Genomic DNA, 25,129 nt, shown 5'->3' with positions numbered 1-25,129 from the left:
CTTCCACACATGCAGCTTTAACACCTCCATGATTGTTGGAAGTCTGACCCAGTGCCCTGTGTAGCTGTGGCAGATATGGATGAAAGATCTCGGAGCTCATTACTTAAATACACTTGTTCAGGTTTTACGTTTTTATTGACATAAAAAATGCTTTGTTCATGTGTATAGAGCAGCAATATATCATAAATTCTACTATATAATTGTGAAAATGTTTACTCCACAAAGTAAGAAAATACACACCCAAATGTTTGGCTTCACAACTGTTACGTTACTGTATGTAGGACGTAATGAATGGCATGCAACAATGGAACGCAGCCAGAACAACACTGACATCTAGTGGCCGAGCGGAGGAGCTGCAAGTCAGCAGGAAACTTGCGGAATGGATTTCTTTTTTAAAAAAAAAGAATCAGAATGTGTTTACATTCCAGGTGCGCCATGCATGATTAGAAATAACAACAGGTTAGAAATATGAAACAAGGTAAGGTAAAATAATAATTACATCAAATAAGTCAAAAATATAGCTGTAGTAAAATAATCCAATATGGATATAAATAATAAGACAAGATGTTAGATCAGATTGTCTGATCTCAGAGAGAGGAGTTGTACAGATCATAAAACATCCTCAGCATGGTCCTACAGAAAAGAGACTCTGGCCCTTCTTGTAGAGGGCTTCAGTGTTTTTAGTCCAGTCAAGTTTATTGTCCAAAAACACTCCCAGGTATTTATAACTCTCCACAGTTTCCACACTGGGCCCACAGATTGAAAGAGGAGTGTCTTGGTCCTCCTCAGGTCCACTTTTCAGATGCTCACACCACGTGACAAAGCTGTCCGCCACAGTCCTGTACTCAGGCTCTTGTCAAGTCCACACCAATATGCTGAGACCCCACTTTGTACCTACAAATGAAACTGAGTGTTAAGCGCGACTTTAAAGCAGGGAATTAATCCTAATCTTACTGCAGATGATGTGTAGGGCTACCCAAAGACGAGTGACGAGAGAAGTTGTGCGCATTTACGCACATGGCACAGCAGCGAAAACGCCCCTTTGTCAGAAAAAAACAAGGATCCGTGTCTGGTTACTTAACTTTGGGAGATCTCGAAGACACCGACGGTCGGAACCATGGAGTCCTATTCGGTGCTTTTTCTTCTTACGGTAGTCTGCGTGTGTGGACACGCTGCAGCAGAGAGAAAACTAGTTTATGTGACCGCGGTGAGTATTAATAATATTTGATAAAGCGGTTTACTCGACTGTACTTTGTTGTTGTTTGTTAATCTGTGATAAGGTTAGAACGCGCGCGTTCTAACCTTATCACAGACACACACACACACACACACACGGGTTTTTAATGTGATACAGGCGGAAGTTGATGTGTGGTTACAAACCGGTTTGTCTTGATGGCTTTAGGTGGATTTGTTGACATTAAGCATATATAAAAGACCTCCTGCTGGATTTTTCATGTTGGAGTTTGCATCACACAACATCTCTTCTCCTCTCCAGGTGTTTCGCCATGGTGACAGATCACCAGTCAAAGTCCATCCCACCGACCCCTACCAAGAGAAAGACTGGCCGCAGGGCTTCGGACAGCTGTCACAGGTACAGGTTTAATTGAAGCTGGAAACCTTAATGTAATTGTTTGAATTTTGAAACCATTCTTGTGTTTTAAAGGTGGGGATGCGGCAGCACTTTGAGCTGGGTCAGTTTCTGAGGAATCGCTATAAAACATTTCTCAGTGAATCCTACGACCGCCATGAGGTAAGGTCACATGACACCTTACAGAGACAGACCATGATTCATATTAATGTGTGAGAGAAGGGGCTTCTGGCCACAGGTGTTACACCTGGATCCCACACATTGGTGCTGGAATTCTTAAATAATGATGAGAGGTCTTTTCTTCTTAATAATCTGTTGGGCTTTCAGATCTTAGTGCGCAGCACAGACTACGACCGCACCCTGATGAGTGCTCAGGCTAACCTCGCAGGTCTGAACGCCGCCTCCCAGCTTCCTACTTTAACCTATAAGTCCTCCACCTTTTAATGTTCTTCCTGTTGCCATCATGCAGGCCTCTACCCGCCCAGTAAGAAAGAGCAGTTTAACCCTGACCTCAGGTGGCAGCCGATACCCGTCCACACTGTGCCACTAAGTCAAGAGAGGGTTTGTATTTACAGGGACTGTTCAGGTCTCCTCAAACATGTTTGATGTTGGAACTTTGTCTCTGTTGTTTAGCTCCTGTTGTATCCTCTAAAAGACTGTCCGCGCTACAACCAGCTGCTGAATGAAACTATGCACTCAGAGGAATTTATTAATGTTGAATTAACATATAAGGACTTCATGGCACATGTGGGGGCTAAAACAGGACTGAACAACACCAGCGTGAAGACAGTGTGGAGCGTGTACGACACACTCTTCTGTGAGGTGAGAACACAGACGTAAAAACCAGGAATGTTTTGATAGAACTACAACATCAGGATAGACTGAGAGACATACTAAAATAAAAGCCCATTGAAGTAGGATCATTTTAATATAAGAGCACATTTTTCTTTATTTCAAGACCAGTCCTGTGTTTAGTTGGTGAGGAACACATTATGCAGAACACCACTGTGCGACTATAAACACACATTTCACATCTTTTTTTGGCTGCATGAACACATCTGTCTAGTGAACACAACTGTCCCAATTTTAGGACAGATTTTCAAGTCATATAAGTGATATAAGTGTCTTAAGGCAAAAAGGCGATCTGCTGACTAAAAGAGAAAATGTGTTAGCTAATCATTTCATGTGTGTGTGTGTCATGTGTTCTATCATGTGTGTACAGGCCCGTCACAACATGACGGCTCCAGACTGGGTGACTCCTGACGTCATGGAGAAGCTCAGTTTTCTCAGTGACTTTGGAATGCAGGTAAAATGAACCTGCAGAAGTTGATTTTTACATTTTCGGTCTCTTACATTAATACAGAACCATAATGCCAAATGTCTGCAGGTATTATTTGGACTGGATAACAAACAGGAGAAGGACCGCCTGCAGGGAGGTACGTTTAATGCCTCTCTTCCTCTTCCTCAATCTCTGTTGCACACCTGTTGTCCTATATCATGTCAGACTGGTTAATTCTTATATTAGAATGAGGAAATAAAAGTGGATTTTTGTCTGTCAGGTATCCTGCTGGGTGAAATAGTGAAGAATCTTTCCAAGATGGCCGTCCCTAACCCAAAACAGCAGCTCAAACTGATGATGCTCTCAGGGGTAAACTAATATTTCCAGTCATTGTGCTAAGCTATGCTAAGTGGCTGCTAGCTGTGATGACTCTTTGAATCTGCTGTCTGCAGCATGACACCACGGTGGTGGCTCTGCAAGCAAGCTTGAATGTGTTCAATGGGATGCAGCCGCCGTACGCGTCCTGTCACATGTTTGAGCTGTACAGAGAAGACAACGGGTAAATTACACACACAGAGGCAGACTCTGTGAGATGTGCTGGGCTGTCAGTAATGAATGAGACCTTTACTTGTCTTTGTGTCCACCCAGGTCTGCCTCAGTGTCCATGTTTTTCCGGAACGACACCAGCAAAGCGCCGTACCCTGTGCAGCTGCCAGGCTGCTCCCTTGACTGCCCCCTAGAGGACTTTGTAAGCATAACAAAGCTCTCTGTGTCAGAGGACAGGGACAAAGAGTGTAAGCTGCCCTCAGAAGGAAGTGACACAGGTGAGCTGTGAACACTCTCTGAATGAAGATGATAGTGCTGCTCTTACACCTGTTTCTTTTCCTGTTTTCAGACATCATCATCAGTCTGGCAACTTGGAGAACAGTTGTCTACCTCCACATTTTATCCGTCCTCCTCATCATCATCCTTTGCTGCATTATTTGTTGGCAGTATAAGCGAAAGACCGGCCAAGGACACCAGCAGGTCAACCAGGAAATGGGAGAGGATTTCTGACCGAAGCACAAAATCCTGCCTCAGAGATCTACAAGGTTTCTCTGGACAGCAGCAATGACAACACATTTTAAACATCACAGCACTCGCCCACATTTGGAAAAAAAAAATGACAAAGATGGAATTCAGCCTGGAGTCTGGTTGTTTCCAGGACACACTGTTTTAAAGTGGACGTGGTCGCTGTTTTTTCTCTAAATGAGACCATAATTTGGGGGTTTAAGGACCCTGTCATCTTTTAATCCATGTACCTTCACTTCTTTTATGCTGTCTCTTCTATCAAATGCTGCATTTTCATGTATGTATATACAGATGCACTAATGAATATTCATATGTGCGGCCAGACGCCTTCCTGCAGAGCACTCTGCCAGGATCTGCACAGCTTCTGTCACACATTCACACAGTCTGAGTCAGTACAAAAACTTTCTTGCTACTTACTACTCTATTGTCAATTATTGGTAAATAAATTTGCATTCCAACGTTTTACGGTGAAGTCTCTTCTATAGCTGAATTAAAGAGGAACAGCAGAAAGACACTCAAACACCACCCTGATGCAAGATGGAAATGTTTTATGTGATTTTAAATTCCTGTGTTTCCCACTGTGAGACACAGGAAGGCTTTTCACACCTTCCACATGTGCAGCTTTAAAATTAAAACATTTAATTATATAACTTTAATTAATATAAATGTCAATGTTTTATAAAAATATATATTAAATACAAAAGCTCAAACCCAAAGAAAAACACACACAAGACTCCAGCCAATAAATGCACATATTTTATTTTAATTAAATTTTATTTGATTTTGCACCGCGGCTGTTGTCAACACGGACACGGATTGGTCACTTCCGTTTTTCCAATTTCCGCCTGTTTCAAAATAAAATACGCTCTAAACATCATATGTCTCTTTCACCAACAAAAAAGGAAAATTTGTGTTAAATATTAATACACAGTCAAACAAGAAAAGAATATAGAACATACATTGGTCAATACGTATCGCCCTTTTTGTGGCAGTTTTCTCAAAATTATCAGCGCCATTTTATACTTTCATTTCCGGTCTGGAGTAAATATGGGCGGCGTGACACAGGACATCTAGGAAACTGACGGTCGGCTCTGTGCAAACACAGGTTAGCTGAGCAGACGGAAACATGGAGTCCTCTTCGGTGCTTTTTCTTCTTACGGTAGTCTGCGTGTGTGGAAACGCTGCAGCAGAGAGAAAACTAGTTTATGTGACTGTGGTGAGTATTGAAAATATCTAATAAAGCGGTGTTTAAACTCAGCAGCTGTCCGCTGCGCTACTGTTCAACACACAGACGCTTGCGGAGATGCATTAAAAATGGGGGATGTTTTGTTTTTTTCTTAGTTTAGCTGTAAAAGTTGATCGTTGTCTGCGTACGAATAAAGTCTAGCACAAACAGTTGTAGTCTTGTAGTAAATTCGGCAAACTAATAATACAGTTCGGAGTCTGTATTTCTTTAAACAAGAGTATTTTAGCACTGCTAGCTTGCAGGGTATTGCGTTAGACTCTTGGCAGGCTAAACCATAATTAATGATGTATTAACGGAATTAAACTTTGAAGTGTTATTATCAAATAGTATATTGTCTTCAGACACTGGTATGTATTGAATTCAGACTCACTGAACCTGTCGGGTGACCACACACACACACACGCACCAAAGTGCATTTGAATGATTCATATTAGTTGTGTTGTGTCCGGGTTTGTCTGATCTCCGAGGCTGTGTGTTGATGATAATAATTGTGGTCATGCAAAGCCAGCTGTTAGTGTTGCAGCAAGAGGATAGAGTTTCTATCTGCTTATCCAACTATAGAAGGAATCATGTGCTAGAAGTTTGCATTGTCTCTGCTGAGGTATGCAAAAAAAAAAAAGTGAAAATAGCACTGCTGGCTCCAGGCTGGTCAGGTGATCTTTGTTCTGTTTTTGTCAGTGTCTCAGAGATTCTGACAGGGATGTGAGAATTCAAACAGCTTTGAGACTAGTCATGCTTTTATTGTGTTAAAGTGCTGACAGAGAGAGTCTTGCATGTCACAGTGTGACCCCAAATATGACCCAGAGAAGAGGGTCGACAATGATTTTAGTGACCTGTTCTAATTATTGCACTCATTCTTAGAAACTGTTACCTGCTGCAGAGCCACAAATGGATCTTGGGGCAGATAAGATTAGCTCCAGGATAATCCACCTTTAAATAAAGTTTCCACACTTTTTTTTTACAGTTGTTTTGAAACTTGTCTGTATAACTTAAGGCCTGGACCAGTTTCACTTAATCAGGTCTATATTTAAGACCACAGCTTCTATTACATTCATGAGCACTTGTGTGGTGTTAAACCTGTTTGTCTTAATGGCTTTAGGTGTTAACCAGAGAGGCTCCTTTTGAAGGATGTTTCTATATTTATTGACATTAGCATACATAAAAGACTTGCTGGATTTTTCATGTTGGAGTTTGCATCACACAACATCTTTTCTCCCCTCCAGCTGTTTCGCCATGGTGACAGATCACCAGTCAGAGCCTATCCCACCGACCCCTACCAAGAGAAAGACTGGCCGCAGGGCTTTGGACAGCTGTCGCAGGTACAGGTTTAATTGTGGCTGGAAGCCAGTGTGTTTGTTTGGCTTGACTCTTAACATTCTTGTGTTCTGTAGGTGGGGATGAGGCAGCACTTTGAGCTGGGTCAGTTTCTGAGGAATCGCTATAAAACATTTCTCAAAGAATCCTACGACCGCCATGAGGTAAGGTCACATGACACCTCACAGAGAGCGGAGAAGGGGCCTCTGGCCACATAGGTGTCACACACTGGTGCTGCAATTCTTAGATGATGATGAGAGGTCTTTTCTCTGAGCTGCAGCTTCTTAGTATCATTAACGGGTATTGCTGTCTTTCTTTTAGATCTCAGTGCGCAGCACAGACTACGATCGCACCCTGATGAGTGCTGAGGCTAACCTCGCAGGTCTGAACACTGCCTCTCAGCTTCCTACTTTTACCCATAAATCTTCCATCTTTAATTATCTTTATCTTGCTGTCATGCAGGCCTCTACCCGCCCAGTGGTCAGCAGGTGTTTAACCCTGAGCTCAAATGGCAGCCGATACCCGTCCACACTGTACCACTAAGTGAAGAGAGGGTTTGTATTTACAGGGACTGTTCAGGTCTCCTTAAACAGATGGATGGTTGGAACTTTGTCTGTTTTTTTTTTTAGCTCCTGTCATATCCTCTGGGAGACTGTCCTCGATACAAACAGCTGATGAATGAAACTGAACACACAGAGGAGTTTCTTAACGTCACATCAACATATAAGGACATCATTGATCTGGTGAGGGCTAAAACAGGACTGAACAAGACCAATGTGGAGTCAGTGTGGAGCGTGTACGACACACTCTTCTGTGAGGTGAGAACACACACATAAAAACTAGAACCCCCCCCCCCCCCCCCCCCCCCCCCAAAATCATCCTGTGTTTAGTTGTTAAGCAACAATGTGTGAAGATAAGACAATCTGCTGACTAAAGGAGAAAATGTGTCAAGTCATCGTTTCAAATAAGTGTGTGTGTATCATGTGTTCTGTCATGTGTGTGCAGTCCCGTCACAACATGACGGCTCCAGACTGGGTGACTCCTGACGTCATGGAGAGGCTTAGAGTGCTCAAAGACTTTGGAATTAGGGTAAAATCAGCCTGAAAACGTTGATATTTACTTTTAAGACTGTGACATTAATAAAGAACAATCATGCCAAATGTCCACAGGTCATATTTGGAGTCTATAAACAACAGGAGAAGAGCCGCCTGCAGGGAGGTACGTTTAATGCCTCTCTTCCTCTTTCCATTCTCTGTTGCACACCTGTTGTCCAATATCTTAAATGAGGAAATAAAAGTGGATTTTTGTCTGTCAGGTATCCTGCTGGGTGAAATAGTGAAGAACCTTTCCAAGATGGCCGTCCCTAACCCAAAACAGCAGCTCAAACTGATGATGCTCTCAGCGGTAAACTAATATTTCCAGTCATTGTGCTAAGCTATGCTAAGTGGCTGCTAGCTGTGATGACTCTTTGAATCTGCTGTCTGCAGCATGACACCACGGTGGTGGCTCTGCAAGCAAGCTTGAATGTGTTCAATGGGATGCAGCCGCCGTACGCGTCCTGTCACATGTTTGAGCTGTACAGAGAAGACAACGGGTAAATTACACACACAGATGCAGACTCTGTGAGATGTGCGGGGCTGTCAGGAATGAATGAGACCTTTACTTGTCTTTGTGTCCACCCAGGTCTGCCTCAGTGTCAATGTTTTACCGGAACGACAGCAGCAAAGCGCCGTACCCTGTGCAGCTGCCAGGCTGCTCCCTTGACTGCCCCCTAGAGGACTTTGTAAGCATAACAAAGCTCTCTGTGTCAGAGGACAGGGACAAAGAGTGTAAGCTGCCCTCAGAAGGAAGTGACACAGGTGAGCTGTGAACACTCTCTGAATGAAGATGATAGTTTGTGCTGCTCTTACACCTGTTTCTTTTCCTGTTTTTTTTACAGTGGTCGTCTTCAGTCTGGCCATCTCTGGCTTAGTGCTCCTCCTCCTCATTGCCCTACTCCTCGGCATTATTTGTTGGCAAAAGGAGCCAACTGCCACCCGGGGATACCAGCATGTGATCAACCAGGAAGTGGGAGAGGATTCCTGACAGAAGCACAAACTCCTGCCTCAGAGATCTACAAGGTTTACATCTCTGGACAGCAGTGATGACGACGGACTTTAAATGTCAGCGCACTCGCCGATGTTTGAAAAAAGGAAAAAAAAATTTAATCAAGACTACATGAAAGATGGAATTCATCCTGGAGTCTCAGTGCAGGATGTTTTCCGGACAGACTGTTTTAAAATAAGTGGACTTGGCCGCTGTTTTTTCTCTAAATGGGACCATAATTTGAAAATGAACTCTGGAGTTTAAGGAACCTGCCATCTTTTAATCCATGTACCTTCACTTCTTTTATGCTGTCTCTTTATAATTCTTTTCACATATTCATGTGTGTGCACAGATGCACCGATGAATATGCATGTGTGTGTGTGGCCTAATGGCTGAGCTGCCTTAAAATATTTTTAATAATGAGGATTTCTTTTTCAAGCTTTTACTTTGAAATGCTGGGTTTAAATTTATAAAAGAGGAGCAGCAGGAAGACACTCAAACACCAGCCTGACACAGATCATGTCTGCTTCCAGAATATATATATATATGTTTTTTAATCAAGGAAACACTGGAAAGGTTTTATGTGTTTTTAATGTTCAGGATTTAGACTGTGGAATTTGCACATTGCTAAAACATCTATTGTCTTCATTTGCAAAATAATGGAAAAGACTCAGCACAAACATGGAAATCTGTCAGTATTGTGTGGCTCCTGCTCTTTGAGATTGTCTAAATATTTTTTTTTTTTTTGCAAAAATAAATGACATAAGATTTCCTGCTGCCATCATGATCCATGTGTGTGTCTCAGAGAAATGAGCCAGCCAGCTGCAGTCTCATCCTCCTAACCTTGTTAACCTGTAAATTCAGACACATGACCTGCTGGTGGGAAGAATCAGAACCAGTCAGACCCACAGTAGCACACACAAAGAGGGACATTGTGTGTGTTTAGTTTCAGTTTGATCTACATAGCGGTCGGGGCTTGACTTGGAAACAGTGCAGTAGGCCTTTATTTAAACAGGGTAGTGCTTTTTCTTGCATACATCATTAGTGATCTGACAGGGTACATTCAGTATGGCCACAATAAAACAAACATAAAACAAATATTACTGCCTTTTGGTAAAGTAACATATTCCACAAAAACTACCACCCTGCAAAGGAAACGTGCACAGCGACAACCTTACACCATGTCGACAGCATGGTCATTTACAGGTGGAGTTTGGGCAGCTTGTAGCACAGATAAACAAACAAATTATCTTTAAATTGAAGTATTGCTTACAGGCTGGCAGATGGAAAAAAAAATATAAAATCCGTTAGACAGTAATAATTCATGTAAAATAATGTATAAAAACAAACATCTACCATCACACACATAGATTAGAACTTGATTAGCCTCAAACAATTCAATCAATCAACTATTTTCTGTGCAAAAATATGTTCCTAATGGAATGAAACTATGACAACACATGATGGCACGCTGATGTTTCCTTTCTCCAAGGATAAAGTAAAATATAGACGATTACCGAGGAAGATAGGAAAGGAACAAACCTACATTCAGTATTTTTTTTTTGACTTTTTCTAAGTGCAAATCGTTGCCTCACAGCTCACACAGGATCAGATTACATGGAGAGGTTTTGGTCACAGACATCTTTCCGCCCTGGGCATGGTACAATAAAGCTATGATATGTTTAAAACCCAACATTCCACCACCTGACAGTGTTTGCAGTTGCAGTGTGACATTTTTGGACGCTCCAGACTTCCGTAGTTTGATGTAAATAGCGCGATTTTTTTTCTGAATTTACGAAGCGGCAGCTACATTTAAATGTCACCTGTATTTCTGGGCGGTAAGCAGTTTTTATTCATAATACGACACTGAAATGAACGTACCGGTTTATGAGAACTGTAAGCTTATTTTACATGTCAAACTGTACAACATGTTAAAGAGCATTTAGCCTAGCTTGCTCTGTTTGTGTGGAACCAAAATATACAATCACAGTTACAAAAAATAACAGCAATATATTCACCGCCGCCATGTAATTTTGGCTTTGCGTGGTTTGATTTTGTTTTCTAGGTTTAGCTAACTGTTAGCGTTAGATAGCTAGCTAGCTGTGGCAAATTAGCAAATGGCTAATTTCTGTCATGTGTTGTAGGAGAGAGTAACAAGCTAGCAGGCTGTATCAGTTTTTTTGGCAATTTTAACTTTAATTATTATTATTTTTATTATTACTTTCCATTAAAACACGCAACAGTTTGACAGTTTAGCCATGTTAGCTGATATTGCTAGCTCCTATGGGATGATGGGAATGATTATCACCAATGATGCCAGCTTTTTTCAGTTCTTAGGCTGAAACTTGTCCATGTTTGTGTCCTCCTTCTGGTTACTTGCATCACCACATGTCTCCAAGTTGGCCTCTTCAGTTGCTCATAAGTTCCTTTGAAAAGGCTAAATGGTCAGAAGAAACACAGATGCTAAGCTTTGCGATGCTTAATTCTGTGGTGTACAGAAATACGTCTGCGATCCACAGTAATAGTTCTGTGGGGTGGAGTAGTAGTTACTGTGAAGATGGTGATGGTAGTTGGTGTTCTGTGGGGTGGAATAATAGTTGTGATGGTGGTGACTGTGGTTCTGGATGTTCCCATAGGCGAAGAGAAGGGGGGCCGTGGAAGATGGTGGCTCCTGGGCAGACGCCAGCCCTGCCGCCAAAGTCCCATTACGCTGGATGGAGCCGTACCAGCTGGACGTTGCCAGCTGAGGTGTGGTGGAGAGGAGGCTGAGAGAGAAGACAAGGCGGTATTAAAGAGGTGGAAGTAAGTGGGAAAACTGAGGTGTGTGTGTGTGTGTTTGCCCACCTGGCCCGATCAGCCCTGCTGTTAATGCTCCTAGACAGGTCGTCATCACTGTCGTAGCGCCTCGGGTTGTCAAAGAAGTAAGCTCTGGAGCTAAAGCTGCGGCTGTTGATCATGCCGCCTGGAGTCTGTGGAGAGGTGGAGAAAAAGAAAAACTGATGAAAAAAACAGCAACAAAGAAAATTCACAACAGGTTGTGTGTGAGAAGTTTACCAGGTTTTGGTTGGGCCTCTGGACTCTGAAGAAAACCACAACTAAACTGGTGGGCAGCAGCTCCCAGAAGAACAGAATGATCCCAAACACAATGTAGGCTTCACCGCTGATCTCCTGCACGTCTGCCTGTTAACAAAACATACACACATGTAAGGTGCCTAGTTCTTATGCTGACAGCTGGCCTATAGTCAGATTACAGGAATCATTTCAGATTATGTCCATATCAGATCTTTGTTTGTGTTCACACAAACACACACACACACACACTTATACCCTTTGAAATGGGCTGTCTGTCTCAAGGCCTAGATATAGGTCAGGAGGACACATACAAACACACACACACTTGTGGTTATTTATAGCCAAACAAAGCCCTTTACCCCACTCAGCATTTCTTTTCCAAATCTCCTAAAATGGATTGTCTACACACACTCTCTGAGTTTTACTAAATTTTACCTGATCAGAAACGCTGTACCAGCCATAATTAAAGGGACTGGGTCTGTCCTGTGGTGACAGGGCCACCACCACCAGGTTGTAGCAGGCTCTGGATGTGTAGAGCAGAATCACCACGGCTCCGATGGCTGTCGCCTGACACACTGATGTACCCTGGAGGAAGAGATATTGGGCTTATTACAAGCTGTAATTCAAGGGCAGAGCTGGAACACAGCTAGCGTGTGTTTGACCAAAATGACAGATTATCGGCTCTGGATTGAATTTGGAGACATACATTTAAATGCTTAAATGTGCATGTTTTCTACCTTGGACTCGAGATAAACGTTGGCAGACGACATCTTGGCGATCTTGAATATGCAGACGGCCAATGAAATGGCACACAGAACAAACAGGCTGTCGTTGATGAGGACCCGGGCCAGGACCGCGTGCCTGATCCCCCCCTCACTGAAAACACACCATTTAAATGTTGTTCTATTTTATCACTTCATTATGTAAGGATAGGCGGTTTTTTTTTTTTTTTTATTGGTGTTTACCTCGGTGATTCAGAGCGCTCCAGAGCTCCTTGCACTAACAAGGCACACGTTAAATTCACCACCAGGAAAAATATACTGAGACACAGGAAGAACAAACGCAGAGGAACCCTGCAAGCAAAAGGAGGAGGCAATACAGACAATTTATTCATAAAAAAATCTAATATATACAATAAAATCCACTGAAGGTTACAACTTGACTTACTTGTATTTGGTGAGCTCTGGTGAATACTTGGCTTTAGCTTTAAACATCACCTGAGGAAAATACAGAGAATGCAAAATATGAGAAAGAAGGAGGGGGGCCTGTGGGTTTCTTTAGTAGGCGAGTGTGAAGTTGACAGAGTGCGAGAGATTCCTGTGTGTCACTGAAGTAAACAAAGCAGACTGAAAAATATGTAGCATATGAAGAAGGAAGGATGAGATGAACTGCTGCTGAGTACTTCAAATGACTTTATTAGTCCAATAGAAGTAAACAGGAGCTGACTGATGACTGAACCCTTTCACAGGAAGTTTTATGTGCAGATATATATGAGCTCCATATGCTGTTTGTTCTGAAAACAGCAAAAGTCATTTCGCCTGGACACTTGTGTGCTTTTTAAATCCGTTTCTGTGTATTCCGAATGTGCTCTGACACAAATCACAGCCATAACATTACAGCTACACTCCACAACCCGACTGCATCGCGTGGCATGAAAACGATCTGAATCCTGCCTATTATCTCCTGTTTACCGACGTGTTATCAGTGACGACCTTTAAAATAAAAAACATCAAACTGTACACAAGTCCAGCTCAAGTGTACGGACGCCGGGACACTGGCCTCTTTCTATCAGTTCACTCCAAAGATGTTTACCACAAATGTAGCTGAGCATGCACACGTTTACTACACTGTTAAAAAGTATTCATTTTTAAATGCTGTTATAAATGCCCACAAACGGCGATCGGTGCTGTCAACACACACTCACTCAGCCCTTTGTGTAAGAATGTAGGCCACAGGGAGGTAATTTGTAACTTGCCGACAGAGCTCTCACGCTGGACTGTATACTTTATGTGCTCCTTATGTTTGCATATTCAAAATTATAAACCAACATTTGTTTTAGCACACACAGTGATTTGTTAGCTTTTACCCTGATCCTTACTAGTGTAATAAGAAGAAGTAAATCACGGGTCATGCCTGACTCATCACAAAACCAACTATTTCCACACATGCATGCAGTGGCTTGATCTTGTCTTTTAGGATCACACCACTTCATTTTCACTCTTGTCTGACTATGGGTGATGATATTAAAACTGCAGGCTGATACAATTTGACTCTGATTTAAAAAACATTGTTTTAAAAGAAGAACAGGATGTTTATTGAGAGCTTTCCATTTGAGCTGTGGAAGAAAATATGACTGATATATTACTCAGATGTGAACAGGCCAGACATGACACCACAAACAGGAAATGTTCCACATCACATGGTTTTCCCAGCACATGTCCTAAACCTGTAATGACAGCTTCAGCACATACAGACATACCGTCAGTGCTACCATACATGTACAACTGGTCACAGATTAGCTGACACCGCTGCTTTGAGGGTGTAAATGAGACACACCTCTATGCTGTGTTACCAGCTGAAGTGTGTGTAGGTGCTGCTGAACAAACAGGTCTTTGACATTTGGAGCTGGCAGGTGTTGAACAACTGTGGTGACCAACTGTGACGCCCCTCTATCTTTTACACACATTAGCTTGAGAGCAGGCCACTTGGTGAAGAGACCTCAAGTTTGTTTGCAGAGATTTCAAAGCAATGTAGCTTGTCTCTTCCCAAAACAGCAAGTCACCAGGGTCCTTTAAAGGCCCAAACAAATGGTGCACACCAGGGCCAAAAACTTGCACTTGAACACAGTCTACAGCCAAGGCCAGCTAGCATGCAGGTCTGCACCTATGCGAGAGGACCGCCAACACGATAATAGCTCTCTAATTGAGCAGGTGGCAGTGGTATGTGTTTGCAATTCCAACTATCATCCATCTTCTTAACTTATTTTATCCTGTGTAGGCTGGGCTGGAGCAAGAGGTGGGGTACAGTCTGGACAGGGCTCTAATCCAAACAAGGGACTCAGAAGTGCTAGATTTGGGCTCCACGTTGAGGTTACAGTGCACTAACCTCACAAATAGGGGCCACAACAGTAGTGTATGTGCTACTTCCAGATAAACACACCTCAAGCCTCAAGAATGAATTTAAAAAGATAACTGGTGGGTGGTTTGTATAATTTAATATACAAAATCCTCAATATCAGTATATGGAAGCTAGGATGTGAAATGCAGAGTCAGCTGATGAAATCAGGTCACACTAACACTGCACATCCTCCTTCTCACACACACACACACACAAAGGCTTACCTGTGTGAAGTAGAGGTTGAGCAGACACAGTGTGAAGAACTGCAGGCAGACGGGGCAGCAGTAGAGCAGCCAGTAGGCCAAAGGCTGCAGCTGGTTGGCCTGCACGACATTTTTAAAGTAGAAAGAGAAGAGGGTGGTCCGCAGCGCTGCCCACAGCAAACACAGGAATAGGAACACACTCTGGTAGCTGAAACGCTTGTGTCCGTAGTGCAAAATGAGCCATAGCTGCAGGTAGACGAAGACAAACAGGAAGGAGTAGAGGACGGTGTAGATGGTAGTTAGACTGAGCTCCAGTGTTGGGGAGATTGCAGCTCCGGAGGGCTCCTTCAGCGAGGTAAACAAACGGGAATCAGCCTCCTCTCCTGCCGAAAACATCTCCACTGGCGACTTGTTCTAACACATGGGATGCTGTGAAAGGAAAACACACTAAAACTGGGTCAGACCAGGGCTAAATTTGCCCTGGATGACAAAAAGGCGAGTGAAAAAATGCAATAAAAGCAAGTTTATTCTGAAAAGAAGTGGCATTGTGAATCTGCGATGGGGTTAAAGCCAAAGAAAAAACGGATCTGGTTTAAAAAAAAAATGTTGAACAAAAAACAGATCACAAGAGAGAGACAGAGGTCCCCCCCTGTGATTCTCTGCAAAGCTGGTCTCTGCAAAAAACAACTTGAGAGGGGAAAAACCTCCAGATCAGCTGTGATGCAGTTTTAGATCCGCCCCCTTCTCTCAACTAAAAAAGAAAACCATCGCTTCGCATGTCGCCATCTTGGCTCAAATGCAGCTCATTCCGTGGAAAACAGCTGACTGTAGAGCCACAGATTCCAGCCAGTTTCCGTGCTAATTCTCCCAAGTCAACAAAAAAGACCACGCCCACTTCCCCGCGACTCAGTGTAACTGGTTACTCGCGCCACCCAACCTCCAAGACTTCCGCTGTCCATTGGTTTACGATGATGTCAGCTACGGAGGCGCCCGCCCCCTGTGCTTCTCTGATTGGTTATTTTGTTCAAGTCGAATGCGTTCCCTGATTCCATTGGTTGTAGGAAGCACGTGGGCGTCCCTCAGAGAAAGAGGGCATCAAAACAACTTGCGGAAACGTGCGTCAAGTTAGTGAGCACTAACTTTCAAAATAAGGGTATAATAAAGTGAAAACACGGAACAGCAACATATATAGACAAAATAAATGAGTGGAGCATTATTTGTTCATCGAGCAGAGCACAACTCGATCTTCTAAAGCAGCTTGGAATGTAAATAACAATAATATTTAGGGATTGTATTGTAAAACGGTAACCGGAAGTGCTTCAGTAACTTCGCTAGTTTAACAGCGTTTCGTGAAGCTGGCGTATCATTTCTGCAAGACACAACTCTGAAAATTACTTTGCCAAAATAACCATACAAACTTTTTTTTTAATCTGTGCCCTCTATAAGCCATGGGCATTAACCGATATGCATATTCTACTACTTCAGTTGTTAGCATTAGCTAGGGATGAACAGCTAGCCTCAAAAGCTAGCTAACGAAGTAGCATCACTTAATGTTTAAAACGAATGCCGACATTTTTTGGATTCTTTACTCTTCTGGGATAATATTTGACCTTTAATCAACGTAACAATGCATCACGCCTGATGCAGCAGTGATGTCTAAGGTGTTTCGCACCTGGAAAGGCAAAAGTTAAATGTCCATCTCAGCTTTCTCAGGTAAATGAGACTTGAGAGCGACTATTAAGCCTCTCTACTATTTCTGCTGTTTATTCTTCTCATACAAGTAATAGTTGTTAGCTTAGTGATATTTCCACATTTCTTCCAGAGCACAGGCCAAGGTGTGCTCCCCATGATGTGGATTTGTGTGGCTATTTTGCTGCTGTGTGTGAGGGCCGGAGGATGCTCAGAAAAGGTCAATATGTCAAATCTAATCCAATACACAGCTGCAGATTTCTATGAAAAACTCCACTCTGGGAAGTTGATGTTCATCTATTTTGAGCAACAAGGTGGGTGACTGACCCAGTGATGTTATGACTAATAACGGCCTCTAATCATAGTATCTGGGAATAAATTATTTTATGCTTCATTACTCTGTTTCCAGTCTCTCCAACCATCTCTCTGTTCTTGGTGGAGTTGGAGAAGTCTGCTGAAACACTGCAGGATTACAGTGTACTTGTTGGAAAGGTAACTATCCTTCCCTCTCTCATTAATGCTCTTAAACCTACAGGTGTTTACTAGGTAATTTGTCTTTTTAGGTCAACTGTAATAAAGAGCTGGTTCACACATACTGCACAGATGAAAGGGCGCTGCACACAGCTTTCTTGTTCAGGTATAAATTGTAAGTTGCAGCTGTACTGTGTAAATCTTTATGTCTAACTGTGGCTGTGTCCATCTGGGACAGAGGTGGCAAGGAGTTCTTGAATTTTGACTTGGACACTGTCTTTGACGTCAACTCGATCGTCTCTGAAGTCCTGTTGTAAGTAAGCAACACCTCTTCTCAGTTATTTTTGCCTGTGTGAGGCTTGAACTTCATTTTTTTTGTCTTCCTTTCCTTTTAAGCGCCATCCTGCGAGATGAGGTCAAGTACGTGCACACAGATGCTGACCTGCTGGCCATGGAAAAGGCAGCCAGAAGGAAGAAAGATATGGTGCTGGGTTATGTGCGCAGTCTGGGAACACAAGGTAAGAAGAAAAGACAGACGGAGAAAGAAGGAGTGATAGAAGGCATCGACTGGCTGATTGACTCAATTTATTGACTCAGCAATTTATCACATGGACTCTGCTGATTGTATTACTCAAGAGCACAGATCAATGATGGAGACAGCGTATGTGTATGGATCCAAATATCAGTTCATCCTCATCACAGGAGGCCCAGTGTTGAAGCACCTAGGGTAAGTTCTTCCTCTTGTTCTCTGATGGATGAAGTTATTATTTTATTAACACTAAAATGGTCGATAATCATGGTCCTCTTGTCTTTTTCAGTGTAAATGAATCGTCTCACTCGTCCAGCGTGTGGTTCCTCCACTGCAGAGTTCACAGTGGCTTCATGACCTCTGAGCGCTGCCCTTTTACCCGCATGAGGAAACCTCTGTCCACCCTTAGCCTCCACTCCTTCCTGCAGCTCATGGAGGCTCCTCTAGTGGTAAACAGGATGACCAATATGTAAAGAAAATAAATATGATCGAACCTTGTGTTTAACTTTTCTTTCTCTCTCCTGACAGTCTGAGGTGTACAACGACCCCTCCTCCATCCAGCCCCCTCAGTTCCCATACCAGCAGACCCCCCAGGTCTTCCTCTTCTCTTCCCCTGCAACCAAGCACCTGGACCTGGGCACAGCCACCACTTTGGCATGGAGGCTGCGTGGCCTCGCCCTGCTGCTGCTTGTACACAGGTGTGTGACTATGACAGGAAGATGCATGAGCACAGGTCTGATTGTTGAGAGTTCACATCTGCCATCACTGATTGCCTGTGTTTTGTGTGTTAACAGGAGTCCTGCTGTGAAAACCCCAGATGAATATAATGCTGCTTACAGGCTGCCTGAGAAGGTATGATGGTCTCTCTCTCTCTCTCTCTCTCTCTCTCTCTCTCTCTCTCTCGCTCACACACACACACACACACATACAAAGATTAGTTGTTATTCTTATGCCGGCGTGTGTTTGTGCATCCACTCTCAGAGCTCTGAAGTGAAGTATTTGACCTTACACAGCCTCGATGAGGTGTTGGAGCTCTTCACGCATCAGGAGAAAGAGGAGGAGGATGAAGGGGAAGATGAGGGGCTGGAAGATGAGGAGGATGATTCAGATTTTGGTGAGAAACACAAGAGGAAAAGCAAAAGGCTGTAATCAAACCTAAGAAATAAATATTTGTGGTTCTGTTTCTCTCCAGGGAAGCTGGATGACGAAATTGCGGCATCGGTCTTTGAGAACCGGGGCAACCTGCTTGACATGGACTCGGTCACACAACTAACCTCTGAGAACTTCCATGTTGCAGTAGCAGAGAGCAGCCTGACAGTGGCACTCTTCTACCTCAAATGTAAGACACTAACACCCCTGCTGTACAAAATATTGTGAATTGAAGTTGTAGATGAAATCAGTTGCAGTTTCTGCTTTTGACCACCAGGGGATGCTGTTTCAATGGCTTTCCTCAGATCCTTCATTGAAGTTGCAGAAAGACTGGCAGGTAAACAGCAGTGGGGCAAATATATGACACAGAATTATTAAAATAATAATTGAATAAATCTCCTCAGATCATGAAGTGGACGACGTTCAGATGAGTGTAGTTGACTGTGGAGAATGGACTGACCTATGTGCCTCTCAGCCAGGCGGCACTGTCCAGTTTCAGCCAATCACAGCCTTCCCTACTGTTTTGCTTGTCCGTCGTCAGGAGGCAGCCAAGCACTACAGAGGCATGCTGTCTAGTGAGGAGCTATATCACTTTATTATGATGTGAGTTTTTTTCCACTTGTCATCTCTATGTGTCATTTCCTCTTATGTTGTTTGCATCAGTCTGATATTATCGTGATGTATAGTTGTTTTTTTGTTCCTAGGAACCACTTCATGTTCACAACAAACCTTCTGTTCAAGTATGAGCTTGGCCTCATGTAAACTCACAAATTTAGCTGTTTAAAACAAGTTAACAGATGTTTATATTGAAAGAAACATTGTGCTGCTGCTCAAACAGAAGAGGAATTCTATCCTTGCTGTTTTACGTAAAACAGCAACAACAGACTCCATCCATCTGAAGGGACATTTTGTAAAAGATTTGCAGGAAACATTGGAGATATTGCCTGTACTGATGCATGGTCATGTTTTCTGTCAAGAGATTTTCTACAAGCAAACCTTCCATCCCCTAATCACATTAGAGGAGGTTTTTGATCCAAGCATTTATTTCACATTTAATGTACTGGCTTTATTTTGGAGACTTTAAAGCTCCATTCATTCCAGAGTGGTGAGGCTTTCTAGTCTCCAGAAACAACAATTAATGCACTGCATCATTTTCCTTTCATTCAGTGTGTGCCATCTTCTAAATGTGTTTAATCTAGATACTTATGTCTTTTTGATAACCAGGAGTCGCACAGCTTCTCCTGTGCTACTGTCCACGCAGGAGGAAGTGACATCATTCCTTCAGGAGGTGCCTGACAGAGTGCTGGGAGTGTTTGAGACACACAAACAAACAGGTGGGAACTCAGTGCATTGTTGAGCTGTCTAGATTTTACACATCTCTGGAATTAAGGTTGTACTTTTCTCTGCAGGTTTGCAGGTGTTTACTGAAGCAGCAGAGTCCCTGAGAGGAGAAGTGCTGACTGGACTGCTGACAGATGTGCTGGCAGAGAAATGGTACCATCTCTATTTTCACTAATGACTGTGGCTGCCTCAAGGTCATCCGTGATTGCTTCTCAGAGTTTGTGCTTCTGTATGACGAACAATGCTCATTGGATCGTAGGATTGTCAACATCGTTTAGTGGAATTGTGAGATGTCACAGTCTGGTATTGGAAAGACACGTTTATTGCTCTGTGTGAGATGTGTGGGTTCTGTTTGCTGCGCAGGGCTTCAGACCTGACTGTGGACCTTCCTGCTGTGTTAGTGTTTCCATCTTGGAGGACACACACTCTTCCCTCCACCCTGCCTGTGCCCTCCACTGCTGAAGAGTTGCTCACACACATCAACGCTGTGCTGCTCCACCCTATGGTAACTCACACTGTGCAGATGATGCAGTTAAGTTTCCATTAAGATATATATACACAGTAAGTTGTTGTACACTTATGCAACTGGGACTCATGACTGACAGCCAAAATTCCAAAATCACAGTAATCTGTAAATCTCATAAAATGAAATAGCTGTAAACAATTAGTGTGTAGGACTTCCTGGAACTTGCATAAGAACAGGATGGAACTGTTAAGAGTATGTCACACTTAACAAGCTTCATATGCGGATCCACATATGAACCCTGCTGATTGGATGCGGTTGTCTCAATTTATTTGAGTAATGCATCACATCAGTGTTTACATATGACTGAGTAAACAATCTTTTACTCTGCTGCCACTGATCCAGACTATCTTCTGGCACAGGGAATGTGAAGAGCTGAATTTCATCATTGGTTCACACGGTTCACTGATGACCAGAAATCCAGTTAGTGATAATTAACATCATGTGACGCCGCTGTTCTCCTCATGATAATCTATCCTGGTGCACATCAAGCCATTATAACAAGGCAAAAGAATACTTTGAAGTGTTTTATTTTAACACTTCTTTTATGCTGCATTTACTTATGGGAGGTTTAGCTTCTCTTTGCTACAGTGGTTTTCTTTACATTTTGCTTCCCTCAGTGAAATATTTGCTGCCTTTGCTGAAGCAGTTTTTATGGCTACATGTAGCAGCTGTGCTAAACAGCAAAAATCACTGACGTGTAATCCCACATAATTAGCAGAACCTCGCCTTTGTGCTTGTAATTTGAGATAATTGCATTCATTTGCACTTTTTTGTCCCCTGTAGCCGGAGCTGACTGTGGAAAACCTGCCGTCCTTCATCTCACTGGGTAAAGCCCTCCTTATCCTCTTTGTGGGAGAAGAAGAGGACGACATCGGGCGGAGGCAGAACCAGGCATTGGTGGAGGAGATGAGGGTGGTGGTAGAGCGGGGAGGGCGGAGGATGGAGCAATATCTGGCCTGCTGGATCCACCTGTAAGTGCAGTAACCAGTGTTATCAAACAGCACCACCCTTGTTGTTCTCATTATGTCTGTGTGTGTGTTTCAGTGGTCACACTCCGGCCGGTATGTCCGTCCTGGGGTCATATCTGGGCTCCATGCCCCCCCTTCCTGCACTGGTCCTCACACATTTGCCCTCTGGAAGTGAAATCTACCAGTACCCCACCAACAGCCCTGTAGTGGCCTCTTCTGTGCTGCAGTGGCTGCAGAAGGTGGAGGACGGGGCAGAGACACCAGCAGGTGAGAAGGACGGTTAAAAAAAGACTCAATGTTTGTGTGGACATCCACATGAGGGACACTGTTGGCTAAAGCCTGTCTGTGCAGTCCTAATGTTACCATTTATTATGAACCTCGCACCTCTGAAGCAGAGTGAATGGTTAACCTCTGCTCACCTCCTGGTTTTACTTGCAGCATTAAGGCTCTTTTAGCACACGAGCTGATCACACTTGAACATCTGTTATTGCAGTTGTATATCTGCATCATGTTTTAATGGTCACAGGCAGCTTGTGTGAGGATGTAACAACCTGGATGGTCTGGATTTATGGAGCTGTATGTGTGTCCGCAATTAAGAGGTCATCCTGTCTGACCATTTTTAACTGCAGCTGTGACCCTCTGCCTGCTGTGATCAGGTATTGACTTTCCATCACCCAGCATGGTTTACATTTCCACCTGGATCACTGCAGTCAGCACACTCTTAGTCAGCTGGCAGCATTCAATTTTGACTTTTTTTTTCATTGTTGCACAAGGGGAAATTTGCAGTGAATGTTAATTTAGCAGCAGAGTTGAGTTTGTGAGGAATGCGAGAGACTGTCTATACACCTCAGCTCTCTGGTGCCAGTAAGTCTCTGAACACTGATGACAGCTGAGATAAGATGCCGGTCTCGATGTGACACGTCTCTGTCTATCTGAAGTACTGGACTGTCATCGTAAATATCATCCAGAATATTCCTTTCATTCCCTGCACAGACACTGGAGACAGCAACCATTTTACACATGCAGAGGGGGCCTTTAAGGTCCCAGTTTTTACTTCCTGACAGAGTGTTTTCATACAAGGTGTTTTCTGCTGGAAGAAACAGTGAAGCCTTTCACTGGCTTCTGCTTTTAAAGATTTACATTTAGAAATAGGCATGCAAAGTGAGTAAAATCAGAGATCTTTGTGTTGATCTGTCTCTGCAGGGATGCTGGGCGAGGATAGCTGGCCTCCTGCTGTCGAGTTCTACGACTTCCTGAAACTCATGGACATGCAGGACTCCATCAAGAAGCACATTTCTGAAGAAGAAGAAGAAGACGAGGAGGAGGAGGAGGTTGCTGTTGAAGAACATTTGGTGGTGGAGGAGACAAAAGATCACAACCCAGAAAATAATTTTAATGCTCACTCTGAACTATGACAGGTTGACACAACTGATTGATCTGCGCAATCTTTTTTATATTATAAATTTTACCTTTAATATGATTTGGTGTGTGTTTTCTCTGGGCCGTTGACAGTTCCTGTGCTTAGGCTGACATATTACTTCGTTAATTAAGCTGCATTTGAGCCACCTGTGTGAAGAATGTGTGCGACCCTCACATTCTTCGTGGTGTGAAATGGTCTGAAATGTGGTTTCTGTGACCTTGACTTGTTTGGATAATTTAGTGTCTTAGACAAAGCAAAGGATCCTCTGTCTGCCTATCATAGCTTTTATTTTTTTATGTGTTTACTTCAATTACTCATTTTCATATTTAAAAAAAAAAAAACTGTGAAACAGCGCCCCTCTTGACTGTCATTGCATTAAACGCTATTTAGTGTATGTGGTCACGTACGGTATTACATCTGTTGACTGACGTAACAATAAAAAATAAAAATACGCCACTGTTAAAATATACTGACATGTCTCAGGTACGAAGCCCGTTATGCTCGGAATGTAAAACCAGTATTAACAATATGTTACGATTTTTTAAATGATTTTTAATGGGGGTCAAATAGCGTGAGTCAAATACCACGTACACACACAAAAACACACTCATTTCTGTCGGTTTGTAGCTTGCTAGCTGCTATTGGCTAAAGCTAGTTTTGTCAGCTAAATGCTTATTTTGCTTACTTTATTAGCATTTATATTATGAAGCATGCACTAGAGATGTTTTGTTATTAATTTTGCCCACATATTCCTAGCTTCACTGTATTGGTCCGACAGTTTGTGTACTTTTTATTAGCTGAAAAAGAACCCTTCATAACTAGGGTCGATCGCCAAGTTTTGCCGCTGGTTCCACCATGTTTCTACAATAGTCTATGGACAAACCAAGTGCGAACCTCTACCAATTTTGACTTCATTTCACTTTTTAAAGAATTCTTTGCAGTTGCAGTCAAAATAACTGTCATAGAGTAACTGATTCCTATTTTGGAGTGTGACTTCATCAAGTCTGTGTTCAGTTTATTCTGAGCTGCTCAAATCTATTAGCATCAAAGTTGTTTTGAGCTGAGCAAAGGCACAAAAAGTCAAAGATGATGTAGTTCGGTGTATGTTTACACATCATCTGCAGATGATTTCACCATAGAGTGTATGTTTGGGTTTTTCCAGAGATTAGAACAGGATTAAATCCTGAATTTGCTGCCTCAGTTAGCCTGTCTGTCTAACAAAATGTTACTAGATTTAAAGGTGTTTTTTTTCCAAAGGTCTGAGCTAAAACGACAATCTGATCTCGATTTACGGCAGCAATAGTGATGAATGTCTTAGTGCCAACACTGCTGTTGGCAGCTTTGTCTGGTAATCTGAGTCCTGCCAGAGATGACGCAGAGAAGAAAATCAAATCAGTTAATGTTGTTTTTGGATCTGGTCAGAGAGATTTTAAGAAAGGACTGCACAGTAAGCTAGATGAATATCAAACTAGTCTACACCTGTACAGATTTTACAGTACTCTTATAACCTCGAATGGCAGCACAAGGTGCATAAATGCTGTGACTGTGACATGTCAGAATATCTACAGAATTTTGTGCTAGTCACCAGGTTCTCCTCCCTTCCTCCATGTTTTCTTGTGCATTGTCCAATATATTTAGTATACCATAAACTAACTAAATTACAAGCATGAGCTATCTGCAATGAGCTCATAATGCACAGACTTTATTCTAATCAAAGTTACTTTCCCTCTCATGGGAAAATCAGTCATCATTGTGGTCATCAGGAAGTCTGCAAGCCATTATGACTAATGAATCAGCTCGGTACATTCTTATTATTAATATGTTTAATAATTGTATCAGCTCTGGAGGTCATTTCTTGTATTTGTTGTGTTACCATTGGAACCACTCCACGCCATTTCCTGTCTGTGTGCCATCAGGGAAAAAGGAAAACAAGATAGTGAACCATGAGGGGCATGGGGACCCTGATGAGTCAAAATGGGAAAAGTCTCCCATGTCAGATAAATATTAATATCATGTCTTTAGACAACTGAGTCATTTGTTACCCGTCTAATAATTAGACGC

At 42.7% G+C, this 25,129-nt stretch overlaps 4 protein-coding genes across 7 annotated transcripts; 3 read left to right on the top strand and 1 right to left on the bottom strand.

Moving 5' to 3' along the window:
* Positions 1–839: 839 nt before the first annotated feature.
* LOC114448115 (lysosomal acid phosphatase-like) lies at positions 840–4,403 on the top strand. Of its 2 annotated transcripts, none has more exons than XM_028424852.1 (12): positions 840–1,207; positions 1,496–1,591; positions 1,664–1,750; positions 1,916–1,976; positions 2,058–2,149; positions 2,222–2,410; positions 2,811–2,894; positions 2,952–3,024; positions 3,148–3,236; positions 3,320–3,426; positions 3,516–3,691; positions 3,763–4,403. In XM_028424852.1, the coding sequence occupies exons 1-12, from the start codon at positions 1,118–1,120 to the stop codon at positions 3,921–3,923; spliced, it is 1,305 nt and encodes a 434-aa protein (XP_028280653.1). In that variant the 5' UTR covers positions 840–1,117; the 3' UTR covers positions 3,924–4,403. The 2 variants fall into 2 exon arrangements, with proteins under 2 accessions (XP_028280653.1, XP_028280662.1); XM_028424861.1 differs by having other exon boundaries at positions 842–1,207; positions 2,976–3,024.
* Positions 4,404–5,003: 600 nt separating this feature from the next.
* Positions 5,004–9,370, top strand: LOC114448126 (lysosomal acid phosphatase-like). Its single transcript, XM_028424874.1, has 12 exons — positions 5,004–5,154; positions 6,408–6,503; positions 6,576–6,662; positions 6,820–6,880; positions 6,961–7,052; positions 7,128–7,316; positions 7,504–7,587; positions 7,668–7,716; positions 7,814–7,902; positions 7,986–8,092; positions 8,182–8,357; positions 8,438–9,370. Exons 1-12 carry the CDS (start codon positions 5,065–5,067, stop codon positions 8,581–8,583), a joined length of 1,266 nt encoding a protein of 421 aa, XP_028280675.1. The 5' UTR covers positions 5,004–5,064; the 3' UTR covers positions 8,584–9,370.
* A 189-nt stretch (positions 9,371–9,559) lies between these two features.
* On the bottom strand, positions 9,560–15,788 carry gpr137c (G protein-coupled receptor 137c). The gene is made up of 8 exons (XM_028424840.1): positions 14,997–15,788; positions 12,823–12,872; positions 12,621–12,728; positions 12,393–12,531; positions 12,091–12,240; positions 11,638–11,763; positions 11,428–11,552; positions 9,560–11,348 (listed from the first exon to the last, which is right to left on the bottom strand). Exons 1-8 carry the CDS (start codon positions 15,369–15,371, stop codon positions 11,063–11,065), a joined length of 1,359 nt encoding a protein of 452 aa, XP_028280641.1. The 5' UTR covers positions 15,372–15,788; the 3' UTR covers positions 9,560–11,062.
* Positions 15,789–16,314: 526 nt separating this feature from the next.
* On the top strand, positions 16,315–23,623 carry txndc16 (thioredoxin domain containing 16). Of its 3 annotated transcripts, XM_028400922.1 has the most exons (21): positions 16,315–16,688; positions 16,798–16,978; positions 17,074–17,156; positions 17,228–17,301; positions 17,374–17,448; positions 17,532–17,653; positions 17,772–17,862; positions 17,954–18,113; positions 18,193–18,362; positions 18,459–18,516; positions 18,646–18,778; positions 18,857–19,003; positions 19,091–19,150; positions 19,218–19,416; positions 20,038–20,147; positions 20,223–20,307; positions 20,518–20,659; positions 21,464–21,651; positions 21,725–21,915; positions 22,852–22,979; positions 23,013–23,623. In XM_028400922.1, the coding sequence occupies exons 2-21, from the start codon at positions 16,822–16,824 to the stop codon at positions 23,061–23,063; spliced, it is 2,424 nt and encodes an 807-aa protein (XP_028256723.1). In that variant the 5' UTR covers positions 16,315–16,688; positions 16,798–16,821; the 3' UTR covers positions 23,064–23,623. The 3 variants fall into 3 exon arrangements, with proteins under 3 accessions (XP_028256723.1, XP_028256721.1, XP_028256722.1); XM_028400920.1 differs by having other exon boundaries at positions 22,852–23,063; XM_028400921.1 differs by lacking the exon at positions 16,315–16,688 and having other exon boundaries at positions 16,822–16,978; positions 22,852–23,623.
* The last annotated feature ends 1,506 nt before the right edge of the window (positions 23,624–25,129 follow it).

The sequence above is a fragment of the Parambassis ranga genome, chromosome 2, assembly GCF_900634625.1.
Source record: "Parambassis ranga chromosome 2, fParRan2.1, whole genome shotgun sequence".
NCBI lineage: Eukaryota > Metazoa > Chordata > Actinopteri > Ambassidae > Parambassis > Parambassis ranga.
Note: the sequence above shows the minus strand (reverse complement) of the source record. Positions and strands in the feature narration are given on the sequence as shown.

What these genes read in the sequence shown, in the direction of transcription:
- LOC114448126 (XM_028424874.1), top strand. Translation starts at nt 5,065, where the DNA reads ATGGAGTCCTCTTCGGTGCTTTTTCTTCTTACGGTAGTCTGCGTGTGT. An exon ending in GAAGAGCCGCCTGCAGGGAG is followed by an intron (nt 7,717 to 7,813) that starts GTACGTTTAATG and finishes TTTGTCTGTCAG; the next exon opens with GTATCCTGCTGGGTGAAATA. An exon ending in CTGTACAGAGAAGACAACGG is followed by an intron (nt 8,093 to 8,181) that starts GTAAATTACACA and finishes GTGTCCACCCAG; the next exon opens with GTCTGCCTCAGTGTCAATGT.
- LOC114448115 (XM_028424852.1), top strand. Translation starts at nt 1,118, where the DNA reads ATGGAGTCCTATTCGGTGCTTTTTCTTCTTACGGTAGTCTGCGTGTGT. An exon ending in ACGACACACTCTTCTGTGAG is followed by an intron (nt 2,411 to 2,810) that starts GTGAGAACACAG and finishes ATGTGTGTACAG; the next exon opens with GCCCGTCACAACATGACGGC. An exon ending in GAAGGACCGCCTGCAGGGAG is followed by an intron (nt 3,025 to 3,147) that starts GTACGTTTAATG and finishes TTTGTCTGTCAG; the next exon opens with GTATCCTGCTGGGTGAAATA.
- txndc16 (XM_028400921.1), top strand. Translation starts at nt 16,822, where the DNA reads ATGATGTGGATTTGTGTGGCTATTTTGCTGCTGTGTGTGAGGGCCGGA. An exon ending in CATCTATTTTGAGCAACAAG is followed by an intron (nt 16,979 to 17,073) that starts GTGGGTGACTGA and finishes CTCTGTTTCCAG; the next exon opens with TCTCTCCAACCATCTCTCTG. An exon ending in CGGGGCAGAGACACCAGCAG is followed by an intron (nt 21,916 to 22,851) that starts GTGAGAAGGACG and finishes CTGTCTCTGCAG; the next exon opens with GGATGCTGGGCGAGGATAGC.
- gpr137c (XM_028424840.1), bottom strand. Translation starts at nt 15,371, where the DNA reads ATGTTTTCGGCAGGAGAGGAGGCTGATTCCCGTTTGTTTACCTCGCTG. An exon ending in GGTACAGCGTTTCTGATCAG is followed by an intron (nt 11,764 to 12,090) that starts GTAAAATTTAGT and finishes TTTTGTTAACAG; the next exon opens with GCAGACGTGCAGGAGATCAG. An exon ending in AGAGGCCCAACCAAAACCTG is followed by an intron (nt 11,553 to 11,637) that starts GTAAACTTCTCA and finishes ACCTCTCCACAG; the next exon opens with ACTCCAGGCGGCATGATCAA.